Source organism: Anabrus simplex, chromosome 2 (assembly GCF_040414725.1).
Source record: "Anabrus simplex isolate iqAnaSimp1 chromosome 2, ASM4041472v1, whole genome shotgun sequence".
NCBI classification, from domain to species: domain Eukaryota; kingdom Metazoa; phylum Arthropoda; class Insecta; order Orthoptera; family Tettigoniidae; genus Anabrus; species Anabrus simplex.
The window spans coordinates 1,202,338,610-1,202,364,570 of NC_090266.1; the positions used below are offsets into that span (position 1 = coordinate 1,202,338,610).

General features: G+C 39.4%; 1 protein-coding gene across 1 annotated transcript in view; it reads left to right on the top strand.

Annotated features, from left to right (window-relative positions):
• Positions 1–25,961, top strand: part of Oseg2 (intraflagellar transport protein Oseg2) — an 892,258-nt gene that overhangs the window by 289,115 nt on the left and 577,182 nt on the right. The window contains exon 12 of the mRNA XM_067142201.2: positions 23,751–24,045. Coding sequence (XP_066998302.2) covers positions 23,751–24,045 — 295 coding nt within the window. The remainder of the gene's footprint in view (positions 1–23,750; positions 24,046–25,961) is intronic.

Consider the following 25,961-nt stretch of genomic DNA (forward strand, 5'->3'; position numbering starts at 1 on the left):
TTGGTATGTTCTGAACCTTTTTTATATACAACTTCATAGTCAAATCCCGAAAGAAATGAAGCATATCTTAATAATCTAGCAGAAGTCATAGCTGGTAATCTTGAATTCTGATGGAAGATTCTGGTAAGTGGGCTATTGTCTGTTATCAACTTAAACTTGCGTCCAAATAGATACGTATAAAAATAGTTGACAGTGAACATAATTGCTAGAGCCTCACGATCCAGTTGGCTGTAGTTACGTTCAGCTGAAGACATGGACCTTGAAGCAAATGCGATAGGTTTTCAACATCATCAACAATGTGTGACAGGACTCCAGCAATACCTGTTGGACTGGCGTCACAAGCTAGAACCAGTGGTAGATCTGCATTATAAGGTATCAGCACTCGATCACTTGTGATCTCGTCCTTTAGTCTGGCAAATGCTTATTCACAAGAACTAGTCCAATGAAACTTCTTATTATTGCAGAGAAGCTGCCTCAAGGGGTAGGTCATAGTTGAAGTATTTGGAATGAATCTTGAATAATATGTTTCATTCCAAGAAATCTTCGAACATCGTCTGTACTGACCGGACGAGGCATTTCAAGTATTGCTTTAACGTTGACTGGTGACTTTATGATTTTATTATATTCAATAACATGGCCCAGATATTCGATGCTGGTTTCAAAGAAAGCACACTTCCTTTGATTTAGATGTAAGTCGAATTCTTTGAGCCTTTGAAGGCAGGCAAATAGGTTTTGTTGACATTCTGTTTTTGTAAAACCATGAATAATAATGTCATCAAAATATGAATGAGTTTTTGATAGTCCAGATAAAACTTGATCTATGATTCTATTAAATACGGATGGAGCTGTTTTTATACCAAAGGAAAGACGATGCATGCAATATATACCTCGATGTGTTGATATGGTTTGGATCTTGCTGCTCTCATCATCAGCCTGGAGATGAAGATATCCTTTATATATGTCCAGGCAGCAAAGGTACCTCGAGTTCTTCAAGCTATTTAGGATGTCATCCACTTTCCGAATTGGATAGTTTGCTGCTACTAATTTGTCATTGACGCCTATCTTGTAATCAACGCAAAGTCGAACTCCGCCATCGGACTTTGGAATCACTACTAGTGGCGAACCCCAATCACTGTAATTGATTTTTGAGATTATCCCACCTGCTTCTAATCGTCTAATTCTTTTTCTAATTTCTCCCGTAAGGCATATGGAGCATTACGTTCTTTATGAAAGACTGGCTTGGCATCCTTTCGGAGCTGAAGAGACACTTTCAAATTTGGCACTCACCCTATCTTTTCTTCGAAAATTTCTGGAAATCTCTTCATTATCTCAGTAATACTACCGACTGACTGTATATCGATATGACTAGTATTTGATTCTGCTTCACGGTCAATTTCTTGAAGATTAATACCAAGGTGACGGATCCAGACACGCCCCAGAAGCGGTTCGAAGTCGTCTGATACTACATATAACTCTTCAGATGAAGTTCTATTCTGATAAGAAACAGTAACATTAACCTTGCCATCAGGTAAAAACACATTCTTAGTATAAGAACGAAATGCAACATCTGCTTTCTGGAGTTGTACACGTAAGTCAAGCGCTTTGAAACTAGAACGTTATAACAAGGTAAAACCGGCTCCAGAATCTACTTCAAATCTCTGGGGTATTCCTTCTATAAGAACTTGTGCATAAAATTTCTTCGCATGTGGATATTTGTGATATTGAAAAATGTCTATTATATGGCTAACGCCGAATGTTTGAGTAATATCTTCTTCCTGAAGAAAATGAGAGTCGATTTTGGAATTCCTTCTTGTTGCTAACAAAGTACGTATACACGCTTTCTTAATGTGGCCGAATTTCCCACATGAACTGCATTTCAGATTGTTAAAATCAGTCCTACAGTCCTTCGCTAGATGATTGTCTCTACCACAACGTAAACACATATTTTGAATTCCCAATTCCTTGTAGTCAATTTTTGATCTGGCCTTGCTTACAGGTGTTGCTTGGCTTTGATCATCGTGAGATACGCCCTGTCTTGATTTGTGATTGATTTTGTGAACAGAATCGTTATAAGTACCCTTGTATACAGCTGATGGTGATAGATCCTTGCTGTCTAACGTACATAGTTTCAAGAACGATAGCCTTTGTTACAATTTCGTTAAATTCTTGAACATTTGCCTGGAGTAATTCTTCACAAATTGAACTATCATATATTCCCCTAATGAACTGTGCTCTTAGAAATACATCTGCAATGCCTACCTTACATTCACATGTAGAATTGAAGTCGCAGTCAATTGTAGCACGCCTTAATGTAGCAACATAGTCAGCAATAGGTTGATTTTCAAGCTGGTAAGTGGATAAAAACCTCTGTTGGGCTACCAGAACATTCTTCTTAGGACAAAGATGTTTTTCTAGGGTTTCAATTAAATTGTCATAATCAAAATCACTAGGTGTTTTTGGTGCCACTAATGCAGATAATGTGTTATAACTCGTAGATCCAATCGAATTAAGTAGCATCTGAGCGGCGTATTTCTTGTTGGTGAACACATTTTTCAATTGTAGATAGTTTTCGAAACGTTGCCGGTAATTTCGAAAGTTCTCTGCTTGTGGGTTGAAACATTCGAAGGGTGGAATTAGAAATGTATTGGAATTAATAATAGGTTGAGTAGATTGAACTGGTGCTTGAGTTCTCGGTCTAAGAGTGCCTATTGATTGGCATGCATTGCTGCCAAAAATTGCTTAAACTGGTCTGCATCCATGGAGAAATGTTTGAGTTATGTCTCCCACAAAAATAATTGATGGTTAGGAATATGACATTTACGTAGTTGAGGTTATATACGTAACATGTATACGTATTCCCGTTCAGTCACTAATCGCAGAACATATTTGTATTCAGACACAATATTATCATTTTCCTCTGACGTTTTGAAAGTTTTCCTCGTCACCAGTTGTTATGACCATACACGAATGACATTTATAATTAAAGACGAACACCTTGCTTACACAAACACTGTATTGAAAAGTGTCTCGTGATACACTGACATAAAGCAACCTCTGCAAAGAATAACACAGTTTCTATATAAATGCTGTGGTCAACATGAGCGCATTCTACTGGGATATAACACCTAGATTTCCTTTCTCCAAAGGTTTCCTTGATTTTCCTGTGTGTAGCATCTACTTTTCCTTGGACCATACAACCTTCGACATCCTTGCACTTCTCCTTCAGCCATTCTTCCTTAGCAACTTTCTTTCTATCCACTTCATTCTTTAATCGCCTGTATTCTTTTCTGCCCTCTTCATTTCTAGCGTTCTTGTATTTTCGTCATTGAACAGTCAGGTCTAGTATCTCCTGAGTTATCCACTGATTCTTAGTTGATCTTTTCTTCCTTCCTAACATTTCTTCAGCAGCCCTGCTGACTTCAGTTTTCATGACTATCCACTCTTCCTCCGTTGTGTTTCCTTCAGCCTTTTCATTTAGTCCTTGTGCAACATGTTCCTTGAAACAATCCCTCACACTCTCTTCTTTCAACTTGTCTAGATCCCATCTCATTGCATTCCTTCTTTTCTTCAATTTCTTCAACTTCAGGTGGCATTCATGACCAACAAGTTGTGGTCAGAGTCCACGTCTGCTCCTGGGAAAATTTTTCAATCCAACACCTGGTTTCTGAATCCCTGCCTAATCATAATGAAGTCTATTTGATACCTTCCAGTGTCTCCAGGTCTCGCCCACATATACAGCCGTCGTTTGTGGTATTTTAACCTAGTATTAGCAAGGACTAAATTATGATCAGTGCAGAATTCAACCAGCCGAGTTCCTCCTTTGTTCTTTTTTCCCAATCCGAATTCTCCTACCGTATTACCTTCTCTTCCTTGGCCTACCACTGCATTCCAGTCTCCCATTACAATTAGAATTCTCGTCACCTTTTACATATTGTATTAAATCTTCTATCTCCTCATATATTCTTTTGATATCCTCATCATCCACTTAACTAGTAGGCACATGGACCTGCACTATTGTGGTGGTCATTGGTTTGGTGTCTATCTTGACGACAATAATTCTTTCACTGTGCTGGTCGTAAAAGCTTACCTGCTGTCCTATTTTCTTATTCATTATTAAACCAACTCCTGCATTTCCCCTGTTTGATTTTGTGTTGATAATTTTTAGTCGCTTGACCAAAAATCATGTTCTTCATGCCAACGTACTTGACTTATACCAACTACACGTAACTTTGGTCTATCCATCTCCCTTTTCAGATTCTCTAACCTACCACAACGATTCAAACTTCTAACATTCCGCGCTCCGACTCGCAGAATGTCGGTATCCATCTTCCTGATGATCACCCCCTCTTGTATAGTCCCCACCCAGAGATCTGAATCAGGGACTATTTTACCTCCGGAATATTTTATCTGGGAGGAAGCCATCATCAGTACATCATTCATACAGAGAGAGCTGCATGTTCTCGGGAGTTTGATACAGCTGTAGTTTCCCGTTGCTTTCACCGGTGTAGCAGTATCAACAGAGCTAAGCCATGTTGAGTATTATTACAAGGCCATATCAGTTAATCATCTAGACTGCTGCCCTTGCAACTTCCGAAAGGCTGCTACCCCCCCCCCCCCCCCCCCCTCCTTTCGATGAAACATTCATTAGTCTGATCTCTCGATAGATACTCATCTGATATGGTTGCACCTGTAGCTTGGCTATCTGCTTCATTGGAACACGCAAGCCTCCCCACCGCAACAAGGTCACATGGTTCACAGGGGAGAACATAACACTAATCAGAGAGGAAAAAGCGGAACGTATCTGACACCTCGAAAAATGAAGGTATCAGCCATAGAATGACAAGGGCCACAAAGGGTGTGGAAATGGAAGACTACCTAGGCCTCCATACGTAATACCATTGGGTTGGAAAAGAACATGCGTTGACCAAGAGAGGTCAGATATAATAGATGGAAGTGTGGAGCATGGCACCAGTGAAAGCAATGCCGGGAATCAGCTAAGGGGGATGGGTTTCACCTCTAAGTATGCCCAATGCTATCACCTTGGATCATATTAATGGGGCATACTAGTGCTGACAGTGGTACAAATAGGACGCTATTATCTTAATGAAGTTGTTTTCGCTATTCATTTTTTCATTCTTTACCAAATGTGGGTTCTAACTCCCCAAATCTCCTCCCTGGCAAAGAAAATGAAAATCCACAGCCTGTTTCCAGTCATTCGACTGGGTCAGGAATAGAATGAATGAAGCTCCCATTTAGTGGCGAGGATAAGAATTGTGCCGGCTGCCGAAGCCTGTTGCACTCCTCTGGGGCAATGATTAATGAATGACAGATGAAATGAAATTATATTGGAGAGTGTTGCTGGAATGAAATGTGGCAAGGAAAACCAGAGTACCCGCAGGAAAACCTGTCCTGCGTCTGGTTTGTCCAGCACAAACTCACATGGAGTGAGTGGGATTTGAACCATGGAACTCATCGGTGAGAGGATGGTGCGCTGCTGCCTGAGCCATGGAGACTCTGCTCCTCTGTGGCTATGCCATTGTTAAATAGCATGATTAATAAATAAATGAAAAAAAGCAGTTACCTTTAGGAACGATTTTATTGTATCCATTACAAACTCATATTTTTCTTCTTTCACATTTTTTTCTGTGCCTGAAGTCTTTCTTCAAAATTGCACTGTCTTTCCGGAGCCGAATCTTGTGCCCTCGTTAGCTAAACACGATTTAAATGGCCTTTACTTTGAGTGTGTTTTTCACATAAATCACACCTTTTCATTCAACACCTGTATTACAATATTTACACATTAATATATTAGTACCACTTGCCATGAATGCAAGTTTCTTGAATTTGTTAGCCTTAAAGGTAACACTAACTTCACAATTTCTTCCTCCCATCTCAGTCATAAAGACGGGAGCAAACTGATCTAATGTTTGGATCAAATAGGCATACCTGAAGTTGAGAACAACTTCTCAGAAATGTATAAAAACACCTCCATTAGTGTTTTCTTGGACATTTTATTTAATCTCAATTTCATGTATTGTGTTAACATTGGAGGACTTGACGGTTGCCCTCAGTTCACCATACTTATGGATTAGGAAACTGTAAAAACAACGAGAGTGACAGTTTGAGCCCTTATTGAAGTGCTCATTTAATTAATCGGTCATTTATTTTGTATGTACACAGAATATTTCATTTTATTAAGTCTTAGTAACTGGCAGGGAACATCTACATTCATCAGTACATGTTGCAATTTCTACAGGGAGTTTGGAACCCAGGTCTGTTTGCTCGTCAGCTGGGTTTAGAAGGTGGGATTTCAACATGACATACACAAAGCAGAACAAGGAAACAATGGAACTTCAATGGCTAGGGCCAACGGAAAACATTTTGGAAGGCCAGCGAGAGGATAGAGAAGCTTGCAAGATACGTTTGAAGTAAGCGTCAGGCACTCGATGTGTTGAACCAATGATATGGTAGCGTCACAGTCATTTTGGCTAAGCATTGGTCTATGTAAGTGATGGCCCCAAACGAGCACACAACAGCGTCTGAGAGGGTGAATTGATAAAAGCGACTAGCGCGTGGGCAAACTGCCCCTTTATTTGGCATGATTCTGCGCAGGTAACGTTGTGTGGAGGAGTATTATTTACGTGAGTGTGGGTCAAGACTTATGTATCTTGATCGTGTGGGGACTTGTAACTTTTGCTTACGATGCTCAGACAGCATTTAAGTATTCAAGATTTTATAGTTTGGGAGAATGGTATTTATCTTTTAATTTCCAGATTTCCAGAGGGAAAGAACGGTTTCAGATAATCATTTCAATGCATAGTAGCCTGCCTGTTTGAATAGATTTTTTCAAGGACATAAACTTCATTATTTCCAGTCCAACATTTAAATGGGAAATATTTTACCTGATTACGGGGTCAGATAAGAAGAGTTGTTCTGCGGCTGAATGGGAACTGGTGTTTCACGGTCAGTGGAAATTACCCTGGCAGTGGTATTCTAGTAACTGGCAGGTTGATTTTAACCCACTTTTCTACACCGTGAATGAGGGGATGTTTTAGACAACATCCAGAAGCAGAAGCAGCGACGGAGACTATATCACATTTCTACGCCAGGATAGAGACTCAAGGACTGACCTAGTTCTATTCTGAAGGCACCACATTCAATATGGCTGGTTAACGCAATGGGGAGCCGGCTGTCCCGAAGGCAAGCAGCAATAAGTCAACCAAATAGATGAGTACTAAATTTTCAATGTAGTTTTGTATGTGTGCACGTGTTTTAATGTAGCAAAAGGGGATAGGTTAGTCCTATTAAAGTAAATGTTAGGAAGCTTGTAAATGTAAATATTATTGTAACGTAAATGCAGGCTGATTGCATGAGGTCACAGCTTGCTTTCTTTTCATGGTATTCAGATTTTTAGCTGAGTGATTAACTTCATTTTTTTTATGCGTCATTGTCTTGTTTTAGCCTCATATATTTTTGATTTGTTTTTCTTTGATGATTTGAGATGCAGTGTACGTCTCGGGGCTTAAAATGTAAATGCATATAAGGATTTAAATTGAAGTCAGGAAGGACTAGATTAAAGTATTATTAATGGGAGCTCAAAGTGTATGGAAACAAGGCGTCACGTTTTCTGGGATTTATTGCATGATATGTGAATGAGAATGTGTAAGATGGTGGAGTTTGGATCCACAAATTTTGGTAGCGTCATCTTCATGATTATTTGAATATAAATATTAGTGTAAATTAGTGATTGATTCATGAGTTCCTTGAACACAGTTTCGTATTCCAAATTCCAAATATTAGAATACATTTTCTTTATCTTTATTATTATTATTATTATTATTATTATTATTATTATTATTATTATTATTATTATATATATATAATTCGCTGGGGCCATCAAGGACCACGTTAAGTCTTGTTGCATTTGACACTGAACTTGGCCTTCTTTAGAGCCCAAATTTCCCTCATTCTTTGTGAGTGGGCCTGCTTACGCTCCTCTGTCCAAGGGGCACCGTGTCTTCTCTTCGGTTGCTCGTCTCGGTTGAGCCTGTTCGTCAGTATTCTCTTGCGGAAGAGATCTCTGTTAAAGGCGCCTTCAGCTGAGATATGTAGCATTTGCAGATCTTCTTTGGTATTTCTAAACCAGGGAATTGTGGTTTTGGGGTTTGAATCAAAAAAGTGAAAGATTTCTTTAGTTAACTTTCTTCCGTCCATTCTTTTCAGATGACCGTAAAATCGTGCCCGTCTTTTTCTGATTGTGTCGGTAATTTTCTCTATTTTGCTGTAGACTTCCTTGTTGGATCTCGTTTGATGGATTCCATTTCTGTACTTTGATCCCGAGATTCCTCTCACAATTTTGCGTTCTCTTTTCTCCAGTTCTTCAAGGAGTCCTTTGTTGGCATTTAGAGACAGGGTTTCGGCTGCATATAGAACTACTGGCTTAAGAACTGTTTCATAGTGACGTATCTTGGTGTTTTGGGAAAGGTATTTTTTGTTGTAGATTGTGCGGGATGTTTGGTAGGCTATTTCCAGTTTGCGTACTCGCTCCTGAAGTGCTTCTTTGTCCAGTCCATTTTTCATGATGATCTCACCCAGGTATTTGAATTTGTCTACTTGGGTGATGTCCCCGTATTTTGTATGGAGTTTTGGTGGAGCCTCTTTGATGTTAGTCATTACTTCTGTTTTCTCAAACGATATCTGCAAACCAGTTTGTTCGGCAATTTCCTTTAAAATTTCAACTTGAGCTCTAGCGGTTTCTATGTCGGTTGAGAGAACAGCAATATCATCGGCAAATGCTAAGCAGTCTGTTGCGAACCTCTTGGATTTGGTTCCTATTCTCAATGGACTGTAGTTGGTTTCCTGTAATCTCACCCGCCAGGTTCTGATGATCTTTTCAAGAACACAGTTGAAGAGTATCGGGGATAGCCCATCACCTTGTCGGACTCCTGTTTTGATGTCAAAGGAATGCGAGAGACATCCGTGGAACTTCACCTTGGCTTTTGTATCAGTCAGGGTGGCTCTAATTAATGCCAGCAGTTTCAAATCAACTCCAAATTCATTTAAGGTGTTTAGCAGGACTTCCCGGTCAATAGAGTCGTACGCTTTCTTAAAGTCCACAAAGACAGACACATACTGCTTGGACCTTAGTGTACCATATCTGATGATCGTTTTGAGATTTTGGATCTGTTCAGCTGTTGAGCGACCTTTTCTGAACCCTCCTTGGTATTCACCTATTTGATGTTCGACTTGTGCTTCCAAACGCTCCAGGATGGCAAGTGATAGAATTTTGTAAGTCACAGGTAGCAAAGATATTCCTCTGTAGTTGTTGATGTTCTTCATGCTGCCTTTTTTGTGTAATGGATGGATCAAAGCTATTTTCCAATCTTCGGGTAGGGTCTCCTTGTTCCAAATTTCTTCTATTTGCTTTTGCAAGATATCAAGTGATTCTTCTGGGGCATATTTCCATAGTTCTGCTACTACTGAGTCTTCCCCCGGCGCTTTGTTATTTTTGAGACAGGCAATGTGGTGTTTGATTTCATCTCTGTCGGGTGGTCTGGAATCTGGGTACCTGAGTAAGGGTCCCTTGGTCTCAATGGCGCTTTGCGGTTTAGAGCAATTAAGTAAATTCTTGAAGTAATCTGCCAGAATGCTGCAATTTTCTTCATTTGACATCGCCAGTGTGCCGTCCGTTCGCTCAAAGCATAGAGATGGTGGTTTATAGCCAGTGAGTTTGCGTTTGAAGGCTCTGTAGTACTCTCTGCTTTCATTCTTCCTAAAGTTTTGTTCTATCTTTTCAATGAGAGATTTTTCGTATTTACGTTTCTCAGTTCTGAACACCCTAGCTGCTTGGGCACGTTGGGTTTTGTAGGTTTCCCAATCATTTTCTGATTTTGTAGAGTTGTACTGTTTCCACGCATTGAGTCTTTCTTGGAGGACTGATTCGCAGGTACTATTCCACCAGGCATGCTTTTTGCTTCTCTTGATTTCTGCAACGTCTTTGGCAGCCTCAACAAGGAGACTTTTGGCGTTGTTAAAGTCAGTCATTTGGTCTAGCCTTCTCCTGGAACTCCTCGACCCTTTGCCGAAGTTTATCATTGTCGAAGCGTGTGATCTGTTTGGTTGTCTTCCTTGTGTTTGCGGGAATTGGTTTGAATTTGATAAGAGACATATAATGATCTGAGGCCACATTGATGCCTTTCTTTACCTTGACATTCATAATCTCAGGGCTGTTTCTCCTGGAGATCGCAACATGATCGATTTGGATCTCTCCGAGAGCTTGGACGGGAGAACGCCAAGTCATTTTGCTTTCTGGGTAGATGGCGAAAGTGGGTCGACATGACCTGCAGGTTGTGATTTTCGCAAATGGTCACCAGTCTTTTGCCGTGGGATTGGTTCTTTTGTGAGCAGGGTAATTTCCTATAACTTTCTTGTACTTCTGCTCACGACCTAGTTGGGCATTGAAGTCACCCAAAAGAAGCTTGTCATGGTGTTTGGGGATTTTGTTCAATTTTTCATCCAGTAGGTCCCAGAAATTATCAACTTCGTCTGGATCAGACTTGTTCTTATCGTTTGTAGGAGCATGTGCTTTAACTAGGGCGTAGGTTTTGTTCACGCATTTAATTGTGAGTATAGACAATCTGTCATTCACAGGTTCAAAATTTGCAACCGATTTAAGGATCTTGGTTCTAACAGCAAACGCGGTTCCAAGCATTACAGCTCCATTGAGGATTCCTCTTTGCGCTTTGCTCTTGAAAAATCGGTAGCCTTCAGATTCAAAAATCTCTTGTTTCCTGTAGGGCCACTATGGATATCTGATTTCCGTGAAGAGCTTTGGTGAGGGTTTTCAGCTTGCCAGTTTGTGTAAGTGAATTTATGTTGAAAGTTGCTAGAAAGGTTTTAGATTTTGGCCTGAGTTTTTGACTCTTTGGGGTACACCGAGATGCTGCGACTCGTCTCTTGCATGATGTCAAGTCTCCCCCAGAATCCGAACAAGGCTTGTGCGCCGTGGCGTTCACGACGAGGGATTTATCCGAAGATTTACCCCCTGGGCTATGTTTCTTGAAATGTTGTGCCATCATGCTTTTTGACTTGACTTTGCTTTGGACGGGTACCCATCCTTTTACAACTAGGGTTGTTAGCCCTAGAGGTTGCCTCAAGATGTTTTCTGGCTTCTGGTCATTTACCAGTTTTCTGGCTTCTGGTCATTTACCAGTCTTCGCTGTAACCCTGGCAAGGGACCAGTTTTTTTTTTTTACGGTGATATTTTATTTCCCTACTACCCTCTGACTCTGCTGGCGGCAGAGCCAGCGAGCTTCCCCAATTCCAATGGGACGCGCCCGATGGAGGTAACCGGTAAATCCCCACACGGGTATTATTATTATTATTATTATTATTATTATTATTATTATTATTATTATTATTATTATTATTGATGCGATCTCCTAGATTTGTAAGGAAGAGATATTTCAGTAACTTTCAGATGTTCAGACATGATCGATTGTCTATGTGGCAATTTCTTAGTTTCAAGTTAAGGTATTATTACAGAGTTTGCCACTTTATTATTCAAGTTTAACTTTACAAGCGCGAGTGCTTTGATTTGTGACCAGAACAGTGTTTGTTTATTTTCATGCGAGCGAATGTTAGACAACATCATTTATATTTGTACTCTAGAGTCCCGTTAATCCGAACCCCGTTGATCAGAAAGTCTGGATAATCCTTACTGAAATATTCAGTTTTGAAAAAAAAAAAAATTGTATTGAAATGAAAGAACAGATTATAGAATGAAGATTTACTTGCATTTTGTTAGTCATATTTTACTAGAACAACTTAATGTAAACGTTATTACACATCGTATACCATCAATCACTGGTCGTTTATCTTTACAAAGTCTGTTAGTTTCTTTTGCCATAGTGATTGGAACCTACTCGAAGGTGCAGTGTTAAACCAGCGTCTCATAAACATCACATCAGTGGGCGTAGCAGCAGAGTGTTGCTCGACGTAGCATACGGCAAGTTCTAAGGCGGCCACGGCATCTGAATGTGACTCTAGTTGTTCATTGTGGTCTTCTTCGTCATCACTCTCTTCCTCATAAACTCCAGATTCTTTCTACACCATAGCTACAATTTCTTGGTCTGTTTGTAATTGATGACAGTCAGCTTCCATCCACTCGTTAATGTCATTTTCATTGGCTTCCTCACACGTAGGAAATTGTTGAACGATTTCAAGGTGATTGACATTTGCAGACGCTTCCGCTGGACTTTCGATTAATGCGAGACTCAGCCACAATTTCTTTCACGTTTACCTCATGAACTGCTCACTGACACCCTCCCATGCCTCTGCTGCCCAGTAACCCACACCCTTTACATTCACGTTTTTCAATTTTTGAAGAATAGTAAGTGAACTGTCATTCTCAATCATTTACCTGAGAAATTTCCGTTTATACACAAGTTTTACGTTTTACAGAATGCTCTGGTCCATTGGCTGCAATATTGACGTAACATTAGGAGGCAAGAAAATTGCTCTTTATTTCACCGCAAGTTAATTCACTCACTGCTGGGTGCAATGGAACATTGTCAATTAAGAGCAATGCCCGAGGAGGCAAACCACTTTTTACACTAAAACTTTTTACTGAGGGAACAAACTGTTTTTCAAACCATTCCTTGAAAAGTTGTGCACCCATCCATGCCTTTCTTTGAGTTCTGTAATAAACTGGAAGAGTGTTCATGTTACAGGTTTTAAATGCCCATGATTTTGCTGATTTGCCTATAACCATTTGGGGTAATTTATTTGTTCCTGCAGCATTACTACATGCTAATACAGTAACACGTTCTTTACTCATTTTAAACCCAGGTGCATGAGACTCCTCCGCACATGGAAGGCTTTTACTGGGAAGGGCCTTGAAATGTAAACCCGTTTCATTGGCGTTATACACTTGTTGTGCTGAATAATTTCCTGATGCTACCAAGTCATTAAATTTCCTGGTGTAATCATCTTCAGTGCCATGATCACCTGATAACTGTTCTCCCGTTATTGTTAACTGACATATTCCATGCCTAATCTTCCATCTATCGAACCATCCAGTACTGGCAGTGAATTAAGTATCTCCATTCAATAATGTATTTAAATGACGCACCTTCTCTTGAACAAGAGCTCCACTTAACGGAGTACCTTTTTGCCTCTCCTGTGAAAACCATAAATAAAGTGCTTCATCAAGTTTATCAAATTTGGACGCTTTCGATGTTTGGCAGATTTTAAAGATGTCTGTTGACAATGCTGTACAAAACTGTTCGATTTTAGAACGGTTTCTCTTCCAGTCGGAAATCGTAGCTTTCCCAACACCAAATTCGACAGATAATTTTGATGCACTCTCGCCCTTATCCAACTGTTTCTGCACGTCAAGTTTTTCTTTAAGAGTACAAGACCTGTGCTTTCATTTGCTTGCCATTTTCAAGCCTTAACTTAATCGAATTTATCACAGTATAGCTCTGCTAATAAGCTGAGACAAAGCCAGCAGCTAACTGAGGAAGCAGAATCACCCAGAGACCTTCACAACTGTGGCGTGCTGCACTGAGTCACATTTTCACGTTCTGCAGTGCTACCACTGAGAGAGCGGCAGAACTATTAAATAAACATTACAAGCAGCTCTTCGCATCCCAAGCACAATGCAAAAGTGTAACCTGTTACCGTATTTTAGCAGGTTTAGGAGAAAAGTTTTAACCTAGTTTTAGTCGTTTTCTCCTCTACGGATTCTTAACTACCCTACTGTAATTTTATACAGTATTTTATTAATGGAACTGATAAAGAATGGACATTTCAAATTAGAGTATGTACTGTACTGTATTGTAGGAACTATTTTCCTCAGATGGTTGAGGCGCTGGCCTTCTGACCCCAACTTGGCAGGTTTGATCCTGGCTCAGTCGGTGGTATTTGAAGGTGCTCAAATATGTCAGCCTCGTGTAAGTAGGTTTACTGGCACGTAAAAGAACTCCTGCGGGAGAAACTCCTGGCACCTAGGCGCCTCCGGAAACCGTAAAAGTAGTTAGCGGGATGTAAAAACAATAACATTATTATTAAAAAATATTTAAAATAATACCAATATAAATGGTCCGTTATTGGACATTATAAATTTTCCAGCTAACTCGTTCCTGGTTGCCAGTGTTTTGCCCCCGTGTGCTAGGTTGGGCTCGTCAGTTGTACCCAGCACACCTACCAAGACGCATGGCTAGTGCATACCGTGGAGGCCACTGCGTGGGCTACTTGAAGCCACCGGCAGTGCCAATGCACTATGAGAGACTTCGTCTCACTACCAAAAATTGATGCCTGCTTGGCCATCAGATGATATAGATGTTGATTCCGAAAATTTCGTAATCAGAACATACTCCGGTTTCAATTAGGTCGGATTAACAAGACTGTAGTGTATAAGTTTTTGGCAACTTTAGGACATGTGATATTTTGTGAAATTTTATGAGTAAAAGGATGCGTTCCTCATTTGGAAGGCCTGCATTTTCGTGTTTGTGTGACTTGCCTCGGGTAGATTTGTGAGCAATGTGTGTTGAGGGTTGGATCCTGTGGTGTTTTGATGTTCGCTGCATTATTTTGGGAGACTGAATCTCCGCTTTTGAGTCATTCCGCCGTGATGTGGGGAAGGGTGATGTGTGTATCTAGCGAGGAGAGTTTTATTTTAGCAGCTTATACTTCGCGATGATTTTATTAGTTTTTGTCCATGTCACTAGGATTGTTGCAGTAGATGAGATTTTTAAATTGCGACTTTTAGTGCGGTATTTTTCTTTGCTTGTTGTTTTAAGGGGCCTAACATTGCAGGTCATTTGCCCTATTTTCTTTTATGATATAACTGTGCTGAGGGATATTTGTGTCATGTAATGTTATTCAGGGACCAACGTTGAATTGTGTGTTGAAAGTTAAAACCTACTCTGTTATTTTTATGAATTTGTGTCATTTAATTCATTTCAGGAATCCATGTTGATTTGTGTGTGTCATTATAACGTCCACCAGTTGATTGGTTTTGTGTCGTATAATTTATTTCAGGAACCTGCGTTGAATAGGAAGCGTTGCTTAAAGTGTAGATTTTATTTCCTTACGTTTTCCATTGGGACATTGAGTGAATGAGTGTTGCATGAATGCAGCATGCTTTTCTTGGTGCGCCCTGGAAAATATGACATCATGTTTTTGTTTCTTTAATTGTGCATATTTGCCATTTATGTGATTTTATTGTATGTGGTTCCAGTCCACAGTATTTGTTGTGCTCACGAGGTTGCTCATGATTCAGGGTGTATATATTTGTAGGATATTTTACCACTCAGCGTTTTATATAATGTACAGTTAGATTAGTTTTTGTCTCCCCTTTGCACATTAAATCACGTCTTTTCTTAAGGTTAGGGACCCCCACTGCAATTTCAAGTGTGCAGGAAAGGGGAAGTGTACTCATCTACAGTTGAAGGTGTTAGCAAATAAAGCCAGGTGTGTGGTGCGAGCACGCAAGCCAAAGTGTAATATTAATGAAATTCAAGAAATTTGCTTTGTAATATTAAGTATGTGTGTCGGCATACAATTGTATATTTGTATGATTTTGTTTGATTCTCAAGATGGACTTCATCAAGCTGAGAGAATAATTCTGAGTCTTGTAAATTTTTTATCATTTTGATATTTTGTTGCTATTTTTCGTATTTCTCTTGTTTATTTTTAATAAACAGATTTTTCCTCTAAACCGATGTCATGCTTCGCCTTGCTTTATTTATAGCTTTTAGTTGAACTCACCGTGTCCATATTAGTTACATGTTCCCCATCAAAATTCAGGGTGTGTATAATTTTAAGGCATTATTTATCATAGTTCGAACTGAGCACGCCTGGGAGCGGCTGACTAGTCTGGGGCAAATTACCTTGATGGTAGAAACGGGGACAAGTGGTTGTGGAGGCAAAGGAGATACCCAAGAAAATAATAGTTCATGTGGTTGTGCCTTCCATTACTCTTACGGCTAATAAATAATAGTTAAAAACAAACGTATTTTCTAAATAAACAAAGGAATGAGGAAACCTTGTCATTGATGTTCCTACAGATCATAAATGAGAATAATAGACTTTTGGGTTGTACTTTTCCAGATGATTTCTAATTCCTTTGCAGCCAACATCTTCAAAGTGAATATATTTCCTAAAAATGAATTTTAATAAAAATACTATTTTTCTTTTATATCATAAAAATGAACATTATTGTAGGAACAGTCAATTTTCATGAGAATTCACTATAAGCATAGAGCCATGAATTAGTCATATTTTTGATAAATCATGCAAATACGTCTTGCCGCATCTCTCTGTCACAATTTGCATTTATCACTAATAACAAATAACCCGGCTACAGTGGGATAAAGGGAAATGATGATGATGATGATGATGATGATGATAATGATGATGATGATGATGATGATGAACAAATAAACCTGGCCCTGTTGATAACCCATCGCAGTCCTTCAGGGCAATGATAAATGATAGTTTATGGAGTATTACTGGAATTAAATTGACAGGGGAGACCAGAGATCACAGAGAAAGCTCTTATCCCACCTCCACTTTGTCTGGCACAAATTTCACATGCACCAATTAAGATTTGAAATTGGGATGCAGCATTGAAGTGCCGAAGTGTAACCATTTGCTCAATCTCTTGAGGCTCGTTTACATGGGTAGAGTAGTGAGGCGAGTAGTGAAGTTAGTACAGTAGCTACGTTACTCTACTCTACCACTGTCTGGTAGTGTAGACACTCGTATCGTTCATACGGGAGTAGAGTAGAGTAGTAGCACCATGTCAAGACGTAAGCACATCCTATGGAAGTGTTTGAAAACATTTGTGAACATATTAGTGCAAGAGGTTAGTGAAGTGGAAGAAGAAGAAGAAGAAGAAGAAGAAGAAGAAGAAGAAGAAGAAGAAGAAGAAGAAGAAGAAGAAGAAGAAGAAGAAGAAGAAGAAGAAGAAGAAGAAGAAGAAGAAGAAGAAGAAGAAGAAGAAGAAGCAAATGAGGAAAGTAGGGAATGTCTTAGTAGGAGCTTAGAACGAGACAGACACTTGGGGCATCAACATTAATTCTGAGGGAACTTGCGACAGAGGACAAAGAAGAATACAGAAAGTGTATGAGGTTGACACCTGATAACTTTCAGACATTTTTAGATGCTATAACATCGCAAATTCAAAGATATGACACAGTGATGAGAGATGCAATAATACCGAGAGTTAAGGTTGAGGTGACTCTGAAGTTCTTGGCCACTGGTAATAGCCATCAGAACACTGTAAATCACACTGGTGTAGGCCTAATTTGTAGTAGTTTCTTCACCATAAATACCCCAATTATTGATCTATTTATATAATTTTAGTGTTCGTTGCTCGTACAGCACAGAAGCAGAGCTTAAGCTTCAAGATCTGACATTGTCCTGTAAACAGTAATTATTTTGAATGTTCCAAACAAAATATGGAAATTATTCAATTAGTCGGGGAAATTACTGTTATTGCTGAAAATGAATGGCAGTGGCAAGTGATGTGTAGAACTTAAAAACATGTCAAGACACATGATGAATGTGCTATGTAATACTAAAGCTTGAGAAACCTTCATTTTAAGGGACAATCCAGCTGATACTTGTTTATATTTTATTTTGCATCTTCGAAGCTATTATACGTATAGGTATTTTAAAAATCCTTCTTCCATCAAAAAGAGGGAAGTCTGTTCTTCATTATAGGACAATACACCTGCATTTGTTTGACCTCCAAAGGTGTACCTCCCCTTAATGTCACTCATCTATAACATTACGTTGTGATTGAAAAGACCTAATGTACTTAGCTTTTAGTATTATCTTGCAAAATATACTTTACTGAACCACTTAAGACAGGAAGTGTAGATGTCTGCGGCACCACCTCCAGACTTCTTGGATTTACAGATTTTCATCAGTTCTTGGTTGTAGGTATATCATAATTTTTTAAGTTTTCTGTGTAAGTTTCATTAAACCAAAACCTTTACCCATTTTCATAATCAAGTCCTCTTCCGCTGCCCATCTCATATTCTTGTTTCTGTAAATAAAGCTGTTTATGATCCATAAACATTCTTTTTCACGGTTAAGTTCTACAAATTTGCATGTTTCTTCTTCCGTCCACTTCATTTTGACTCCAAATAAATGCACAAATGCCCAGTTTACTCAACCGGATACCGTCTGTACACACATTGAAATAGTCTAATTATGAACCAAATGAAAAATCGAGCGTCCTCGGCCTTCTCCGCCAGCACTCGGAGCTCGGTTCCGGTGGAGGGCGAAGGATAGTGGTAGAGTTACTTTACCACAGCGGAAACCCACTCTACTCTATTGCCTACTAGCTTCTCTACTCTACTTGCTGCTATCCCAGTTGTTAACACGATGCTAGTAGCTCTACTATCTACTCTATTGACCTTGCCTCACTACTCTACCCTTGTAAATGAGCCTTTAATGCTCAGAACAGTGAGGAGTTTTATTTTCCATTATTTCATCACTTAACCCTCCACACATAGCAAACAGTTTTTCTTTGTTCCCAGTCATTCTCCATTGAACCCTGCATTCAAATCTTGGTAGGGCCATGTGACCTGTGTGTAGGAAATTGCTTAGCAGATGTTGCGTTAATGTATGTTTTCAAACATACTTCCACACCGGGGCTGATTATCAAAATTATTTTTTCCTATAAAACATCAATCAATCAATCAATCAATCAATCAATCAATCAATCAATCAATCAATCAATCAATCAATCAATCAATCAATCAATCAATCAGTCAATTGGTGACTTCCACGGTTACCAGATAGGGTACACAGTACTACCGACTCAAATATCCCAGTCTATTATGTGGTGTTCGAACAACAACAGCAATTATAATTGTTTCCACAGGGATTATACAAGACATGCACTGCTGTTCTCTTATCGGTTGACTTCCTCCCCTCCTCGCCCTGTCAACAGGCAAGGACCTGCTTGGGTTATGAAACAACATCTCTACACCAAACTTGCCTCGCCTCAAACCCCTCTAGCGACAGCAGACGTAGTTTCACATTCCTACCTGAAGAATTGCTGAAAACCTAAAAATATTGACTTTTAAATACCGTGAAACGGGGTGACTTTGATCAAGAAAAAGTAAGAAAGTGTTCATAACTTTTACTGCAATTCTTTAGAACCTCCAAAATATTTTATTTCAATAGAACAATCAATTCTACGCACTTCACAGTGTAAAAGTCACTTGGTGATTATTAAATGTACCGGTACCAAATAAAAAATATAATACTGTGATCAAAGCTACCCGGTACTTGTTATTTTGGGGTGACTTTGATCATTGGTTGGAAATAGCACAAAAACAATGACCCATGTCTCCCATGATCAATGTCACCCAAATTTTTTAATTCTGCCATGTAGTTTTCTATTTATGAAGCAAAATGTATCTTGGGGAGACATTGATCACTGACAATATAGATTTAAAAAGAGCACACACATATTCACAAATAGAATGAATGAAATTAGCACAATGGATTTTACTCTTTCAGAACCTACCGGTACTGTAAGTCACGTTACACTTCCTTAACATCAACACAAAAGTCGAACTTGTACTGCAATCAGTCACCGTCGTGAATGAGGTGAGGGTCCGGGAGTACAGCAATTATGTCCGATTTATTAACGACAGAGGTATCATTTTCTCTTGGCTGAAAAACAATTTTATCGGCATTCACTGAATTTAGGCCCATGATTTCGTACTAGTCATGAAGAATATCCTGAACAACACATACATAGCGAAAGTGTACAGCCTTACGTTTCCCAGACAGAAATTTTACCAGCACAAAGCTGCCAATATGTAAATTCTCAACACACGGTGCCACATAAGTTTCGGGTGTGTGGTGTTCAGGATTGGAGGTTAGTTCTTCACAGTCATTACTATCTTCATTTTCTGGGATCAGATTGTCACTTTCCTCAGAACTAGATGGAGTTGCAGCAACGCTCCTTCCAGGTTCTACATTCAGGCGACTCCTCTTCTTCGGGCGTTGGGGAGTCTCATTAGTTCCAAATCTCTTTTCTTGCAGGAAGGATACCAAAACCCCTTCCGCACTTGGGGAACCTTGTTCTCCACGAGGTAATTTGTCAAGTACTCTTGATGTGTTAAGTGGAAAAAAACCTGTGGCTTCAAATCCGCTCACTAAATTATGATTGACTCTGCCACGTTCGACTCCTAATTCATTCCTCTTCGATAAACTAGAGTCCATTTTGCACAGAGCTTGTTGCAGGAGTTGTGGAAAAGTGTCCCTCTGCAAGGCAGACTGTTTCTGATGTGGAAAAGTGTCCCTCTTCAAGGCAGACTGTTTCTGATGTGGAAAAGTGTCCCTCTGCAAGGCAGACTGTTTCTGATGCCTCATTTTCCATTCTGTTAAGACAGACCTCCATGCTGCTTTGAATGGACGAAAAAATCCCACATCTAAAGGTTGGCAGAGGTGAGTGGAATTAGGTGGCAAGCATACAAAAGCAATGTTTTCTTCACACAGCCTTCACACTTCACTTGTAAAATGTGAAGCTAGGTTGTCACCGATAACCACTTTACGACCTTCCAACCGTTTTGCATGAGGTAGAAGCACAGTGGTAAACCAGTCGGTGAAACAAGAAGCTTCCATCCAACCATGCGAAGTACGATTGTACCGTGATCCTCTTGAACAACATTTGTCTTCACAACAAGGGTATCCTTTAGGACTGTCTTTGGTCCACTGGTCCCATAACTGCTGACTTTGTAGACAACGTATGGGGGAAGAAGTACACCTGAAGCCGAACCACAAACCATAATTGTGGTGGAGGACTTGGTGTGATTCATAACTTTTTCAGGGTACTTCACACCACGGCAGTAAAGGAGAAGCTTTTTTCCTGGGTCGTCAGTCACATTTGTCTCATCATAATTGAAGAGATTAGTGGTGGGCACACCACCAACTGTTTCATGCAGATTCCTGAAGTAGTTCTTAATGACTTCTGGAGATACTTGAGCTCTAGCTCTTGAAATATTGGCTGCTAGTCACTGGCAGATATTAGTTTTGTGGCGGTTTAGCATGCTGTATGCCCAGTCAATTCCTGGAAGGTTCTTTTGAAACATCGTCACACATCTTCCAATACTGTCATGGTATGATTTTGTTAACAGTCTTTAATCAAAAAGAGTCATTGGGTACCCCCAGTCTGCACATGTTATGGTGGAATGGATGATTTCTTTCTCCTCCTCGGATGATAATGCAGGCTGACCTCCAACTGACCCTGAGTGGTGCCCCTGAACTTTGTTATTTATTGTGCCGAATGGTATCTTGTATCACCTTGATGCCTCCCTCATGGTGATTTCTCCGGTCTTCACCTTCTCAATGGCTTCTTGAAGAACTGTTGGACTGTAATTGCTGTACGTTCGAGAACCTTGTTTTCGACTATGGGTCTTAGGCATCTTGCTTTCCTGAAAATGAGCGAAATATAAATCTAGACATTTCCAGATGCATTAATCCTGAATAACAGCTGGCTTATAAAACAGCTTGGACTTGCATTAGGTCTTTGTGAAGTTTTTAGGTTATGCTACCAAATGAGAAGCATACAGTGTCTCTTGTTTATCATGCATTGATTCAAACTTCTGAGCAGTAGTAAAATATTAAGTGATCAATTTCACCCCAGTGTAAGTGATCAAAGTCACCCCCAACAAATTATAGGCTATAGAGGTTAGAGCATAACCATCAGGCCTTTTACTTTTTTTTTTTGCTAGGGGCTTTACGTCGCGCCGACACAGATAGGTCTCATGGCGACGATGGGATAGGAAAGGCCTAGGAGTTGGAAGAAAGCGGCCGTGGCCTTAATTAAGGTACAGCCCCAGCATTTGCCTGGTGTGAAAATGGGAAACCACGGAAAACCATTTTCAGGGCTGCCGATAGTGGGATTCGAACCTACTATCTCCCGGATGCAAGCTCACAGCCGCGCGCCTCTACGCGCACGGCCAACTCGCCCGGTCAGGCCTTTTACACTGTGATATTTAAGGACTAGAATATACCTTATGTAACATATATAAATTATGCACATACCGTATAGGAATAAGGCATTTTGGTTAAAACTTACCCTTTTTCCAAATGATGAAACACGAATGCAATTCAAACTTCTTTCTTTGTGCAAGTTAACACAACCACAAACCAAAACAAAGCTTTCCCTCCATTTGGAACAGCTGCTGTAAACATCACTTTTGCCAACAGCAAAAAGTCAAATATTCCTAGTTGGATAGTATACATTGCAGACACAGATTACAAAGTACAGATGACAGTGATCAATGACACCCCATGAGATCAAAGTCACCCCATTTCATGGCCGGTATTCTATTTTAAATTTAAAGATAGCTGACAATTTCTCTGCATAGTTTGCTTAATGGCTGTTTAATAGACTTCATGCATTTCAGTTAAAACCTGTATTTCTCTTTCCTTGTCTTCTGCCTCCACACTCTCTCTCCTCCATCTTTGGTATGTCCAAGGGTTTGTTGCATCACTTTAGTTTTGAAAATATCTTTGCTCGGTTGGTCTCCCTTGCTTTCCAGATTTTGAATGCATTTAATGCTCACAGTTAAAACAAAAAACATGTTGAAAATCCCATTAACAGTAGAGATACAGTATTTGGGATATGGTGGGTTGGAGCTCCACTGTCGGCAGCCCTGAAGATGGTTTGAAATGATTTCCCCATTTTCACATCAGGCATTATGGTGATAAAGGATAGGAAAGGGCTATGAGTGGGAAGGCAGTGACTGTGGCCTTAATTAGGTACAGCCCAAGGCTTTGCCTGGTGTGAAAATGGGAAACCACAGAAACCCACCTTCAGGGTTGCCAATGGTAGGGTTCGAACCCACTATCTCCCGAATGCAAGCTGATAGCAACATGACCCAAACCACGCAACCACTTGCTTGGTTGCTTTAGGAGAATATGATAGGAAAGAGACCTAGAGGCTGACCAAGAAAAACCTGGATTACTCAAATAACAGAACTTGGAAAGAAGAGGTGTGGAATGGTGCAAAGTCCAGGAGGAACAAATTTGCCTAGATCAGCAGAAATGTGGGAATGCCCTTACATTGCAACTGGGCAATGGGGGAAATGATGACGACGATGATGATGAAAACTGTTGGACTTATCCTGAATTGTAACCTATATCCTTCTGGTTGTTGCATATCTAAACTAGGCCATTTTCCATTTCAACATTCCTACACATAAATTCAACATGTTCATTTAATGATTGGAAGTCATACTTTATTTTAGCAACATCATCATGCAGTACATTGGAAGTAGTGGCATATGCAAGGTGCAGAAGGGGGTTACTGGGTTTAACACCCGAATATTTGAAGTGTTCTGTAAAAAAAAAAAATTGAAACATGAAACCATAGCCTGTATAATAACTATTACTAATTGAATCTCTTTGTTACCTTCTCTCATTCAAAATGACACATGTGATTATAAATAGTAATTACAACAACCCAAGCACAACACTGCATAAGATAAGGAAGTCAGTGCAAGACCCTGCAAGACCTTGAGTATCAGCGAGAAGTACCAGCGCCGATATAATTAACATTCAGTTTAACTTGAAATACTGAAAATGTACAGATCAATCCCACCAGCCTTAATGACATTCTGTGTATGCCGCAAATTTGAGGGATTTGTTATTTCTTTTGTGCTGTGCTCTAGCAATTTAGTATAATGAAATAATTTTTTAATGTTTAGGTGGTCACAGAAGAGGCTGATCATCACTTCTTTCTTGACTTGAATGTACTCCGACTGGATTTTGAGACTGCCATTGGAGACAGAAATTTACATGAAGCATATGCAATCTTATCGAAGTCAAGCGTTGATGCTGATATGATATATATGTGGAATGTTCTTGCTAAAGAGGCAGTGAGAAATTTTAATTTTTATATTGCTAAAGAATGCTATGGAAGGCTTGGAGATATGGCTCATGTACACTTTGTTAATAAACTGCTGGCATTAGCTCGGATAAATCGTCATCCTGCTGATGGTGGTGAGTATTTTGTAATCACTGTAGAAAGAAAATGTTATAACTTGGAGTTTGTGGTATTATACTTAGTATTTATATTCAGTACCAGTTTGTTGTGTATTAAAAAATAATCAGGATCAATGTAATCTGTATCACCAACTTGTGTGAAATGTTTTTGTATTTAGGAATTCATTACTAACATAATTTGACAGACTTTCTTAGATTATCAGATGAGTTACATATTTGGTATTTAACAGGTTCATTCTTCACGAACATGCTGCTAGTTGGAAACATAATACCACTCAACTGAGTTTTGCTGGAAATCATATAGGTTGATCACTTCAGGGTTGGAACTGATACAAGTCCTTGTTAGTTGAACTGTGCAAGTGAAATGTTGAGTATGACTTTCATAACACTGCATTAAGATAAGGAAGTCAGTGCAAGACCCTCCAAGACCTCGAGTATCACCAAGAAGTACCAGCGTTGATATAATTAACATTTAATTTAACTTGACATAGTTTTTGTATTTGTTAGATGGCACTAATACTATGATTTTTTAATAGCAGGAAGGTTCAGCTTCCCTCTTTGGCCACTTTGAAGAGTCTGTATTTTGTAGGGAGTGAAAGGTTACTGGCATACATCATGATGTCGTGCATCTTAACTGGCTGGCATAATGAACAAGAAACATGTGCCTTTGTTGTAAAGAGGGAAAATAATTATTGCAGTATTTCCCTTGCAACAAATGCAAGCCATTTATTGTCATTTGTATTCATAGAAGTTCTAACAAACTAAGAAGACTGTGTAAAGTTTGCTCCAGTTACAAAACAAATTATGGACTACACACCATGGAAGCTTCACAGTTCAACCCGGAAAAAAAAAAAAAACCCAAATAAGATATGGACTTTTACGGTTTGTTTAAAAAAGTATTGCATTCAGACTGTATCTCAGGGCATAAAAGAAAATTTTGAGATATTTTCTGTGTTGTAAATGTTGAAGTGTGATACAATCCTTTCGTTCATTTGCTTCTTGTAGCTAGAAAGTCGTCTTATATGATAGCAGTCTTTTTCAAAAATATAGTATTTGGCTGTTTTCTATAGATATACCAAAATAAACACAGCCAGATGAGTGAAATAGTACATTTCTACCAATTATGAACTGTTCTGTGATTAATTATAGAGTTCTGAAACATTCTGTTCTAGTGCCATTTTTGGACTGCCAAACAGAAATATAAATTTCAGAAGAAAAGTCTTAAAGAAAACATTGATTTTACTTACTTGTTACCAATTATATTTAGATTCTTGGAGTACTAAAAGAAAAAATGGAATATTGGGCTGCTGCCAAAAAAAAAGATAAAAGAAAAAAATCAAGCAATTAACTTAAATAGCTAAGAAATTATGAATGTTCATCCAACACATTGCATTCTTAGGTAAATGGGCTTTGCACTTTTAGCATAGAACTATGCAGTTTCAGCCAGCATTCAAAGGGTTAAAATCACCAAGCAAATTGGGAATCATATTATTCAGTGATTCATTGACGATCAGCCCAGAAAGAGACCGTCACTTTCTTCAAGGACTGCAGAGGCAGAATCTGCACTGAAGTTCCGTTTAGAAGCGGTTAATGTTCGTCGATAAATTGACAATTCGAAAGGAAAAAAAAAAAAAAAGTCCTCGTGTGGTATGTATGACCAGTTTACAGCAATGTAAAGGTCACTTCCTCACAGCTGAGTTAGTGTATCAGAGGACAGTAAATGGACTGAGCAAGTTGGCCATCCTGTTAGGGATGCGCAGCTGTGAACTTGTATTCGGGAGATTGTGTGTTCAAACTCTACTGTCACCAGCCCTGAAGATGGTTTTCCATGATTTCCCATTTTCACACCAGGCAAATACTGGGGCTGTACCTTAATTAAGGCCACAGCCACTTCCTTCTCATTCCTAGCCCTT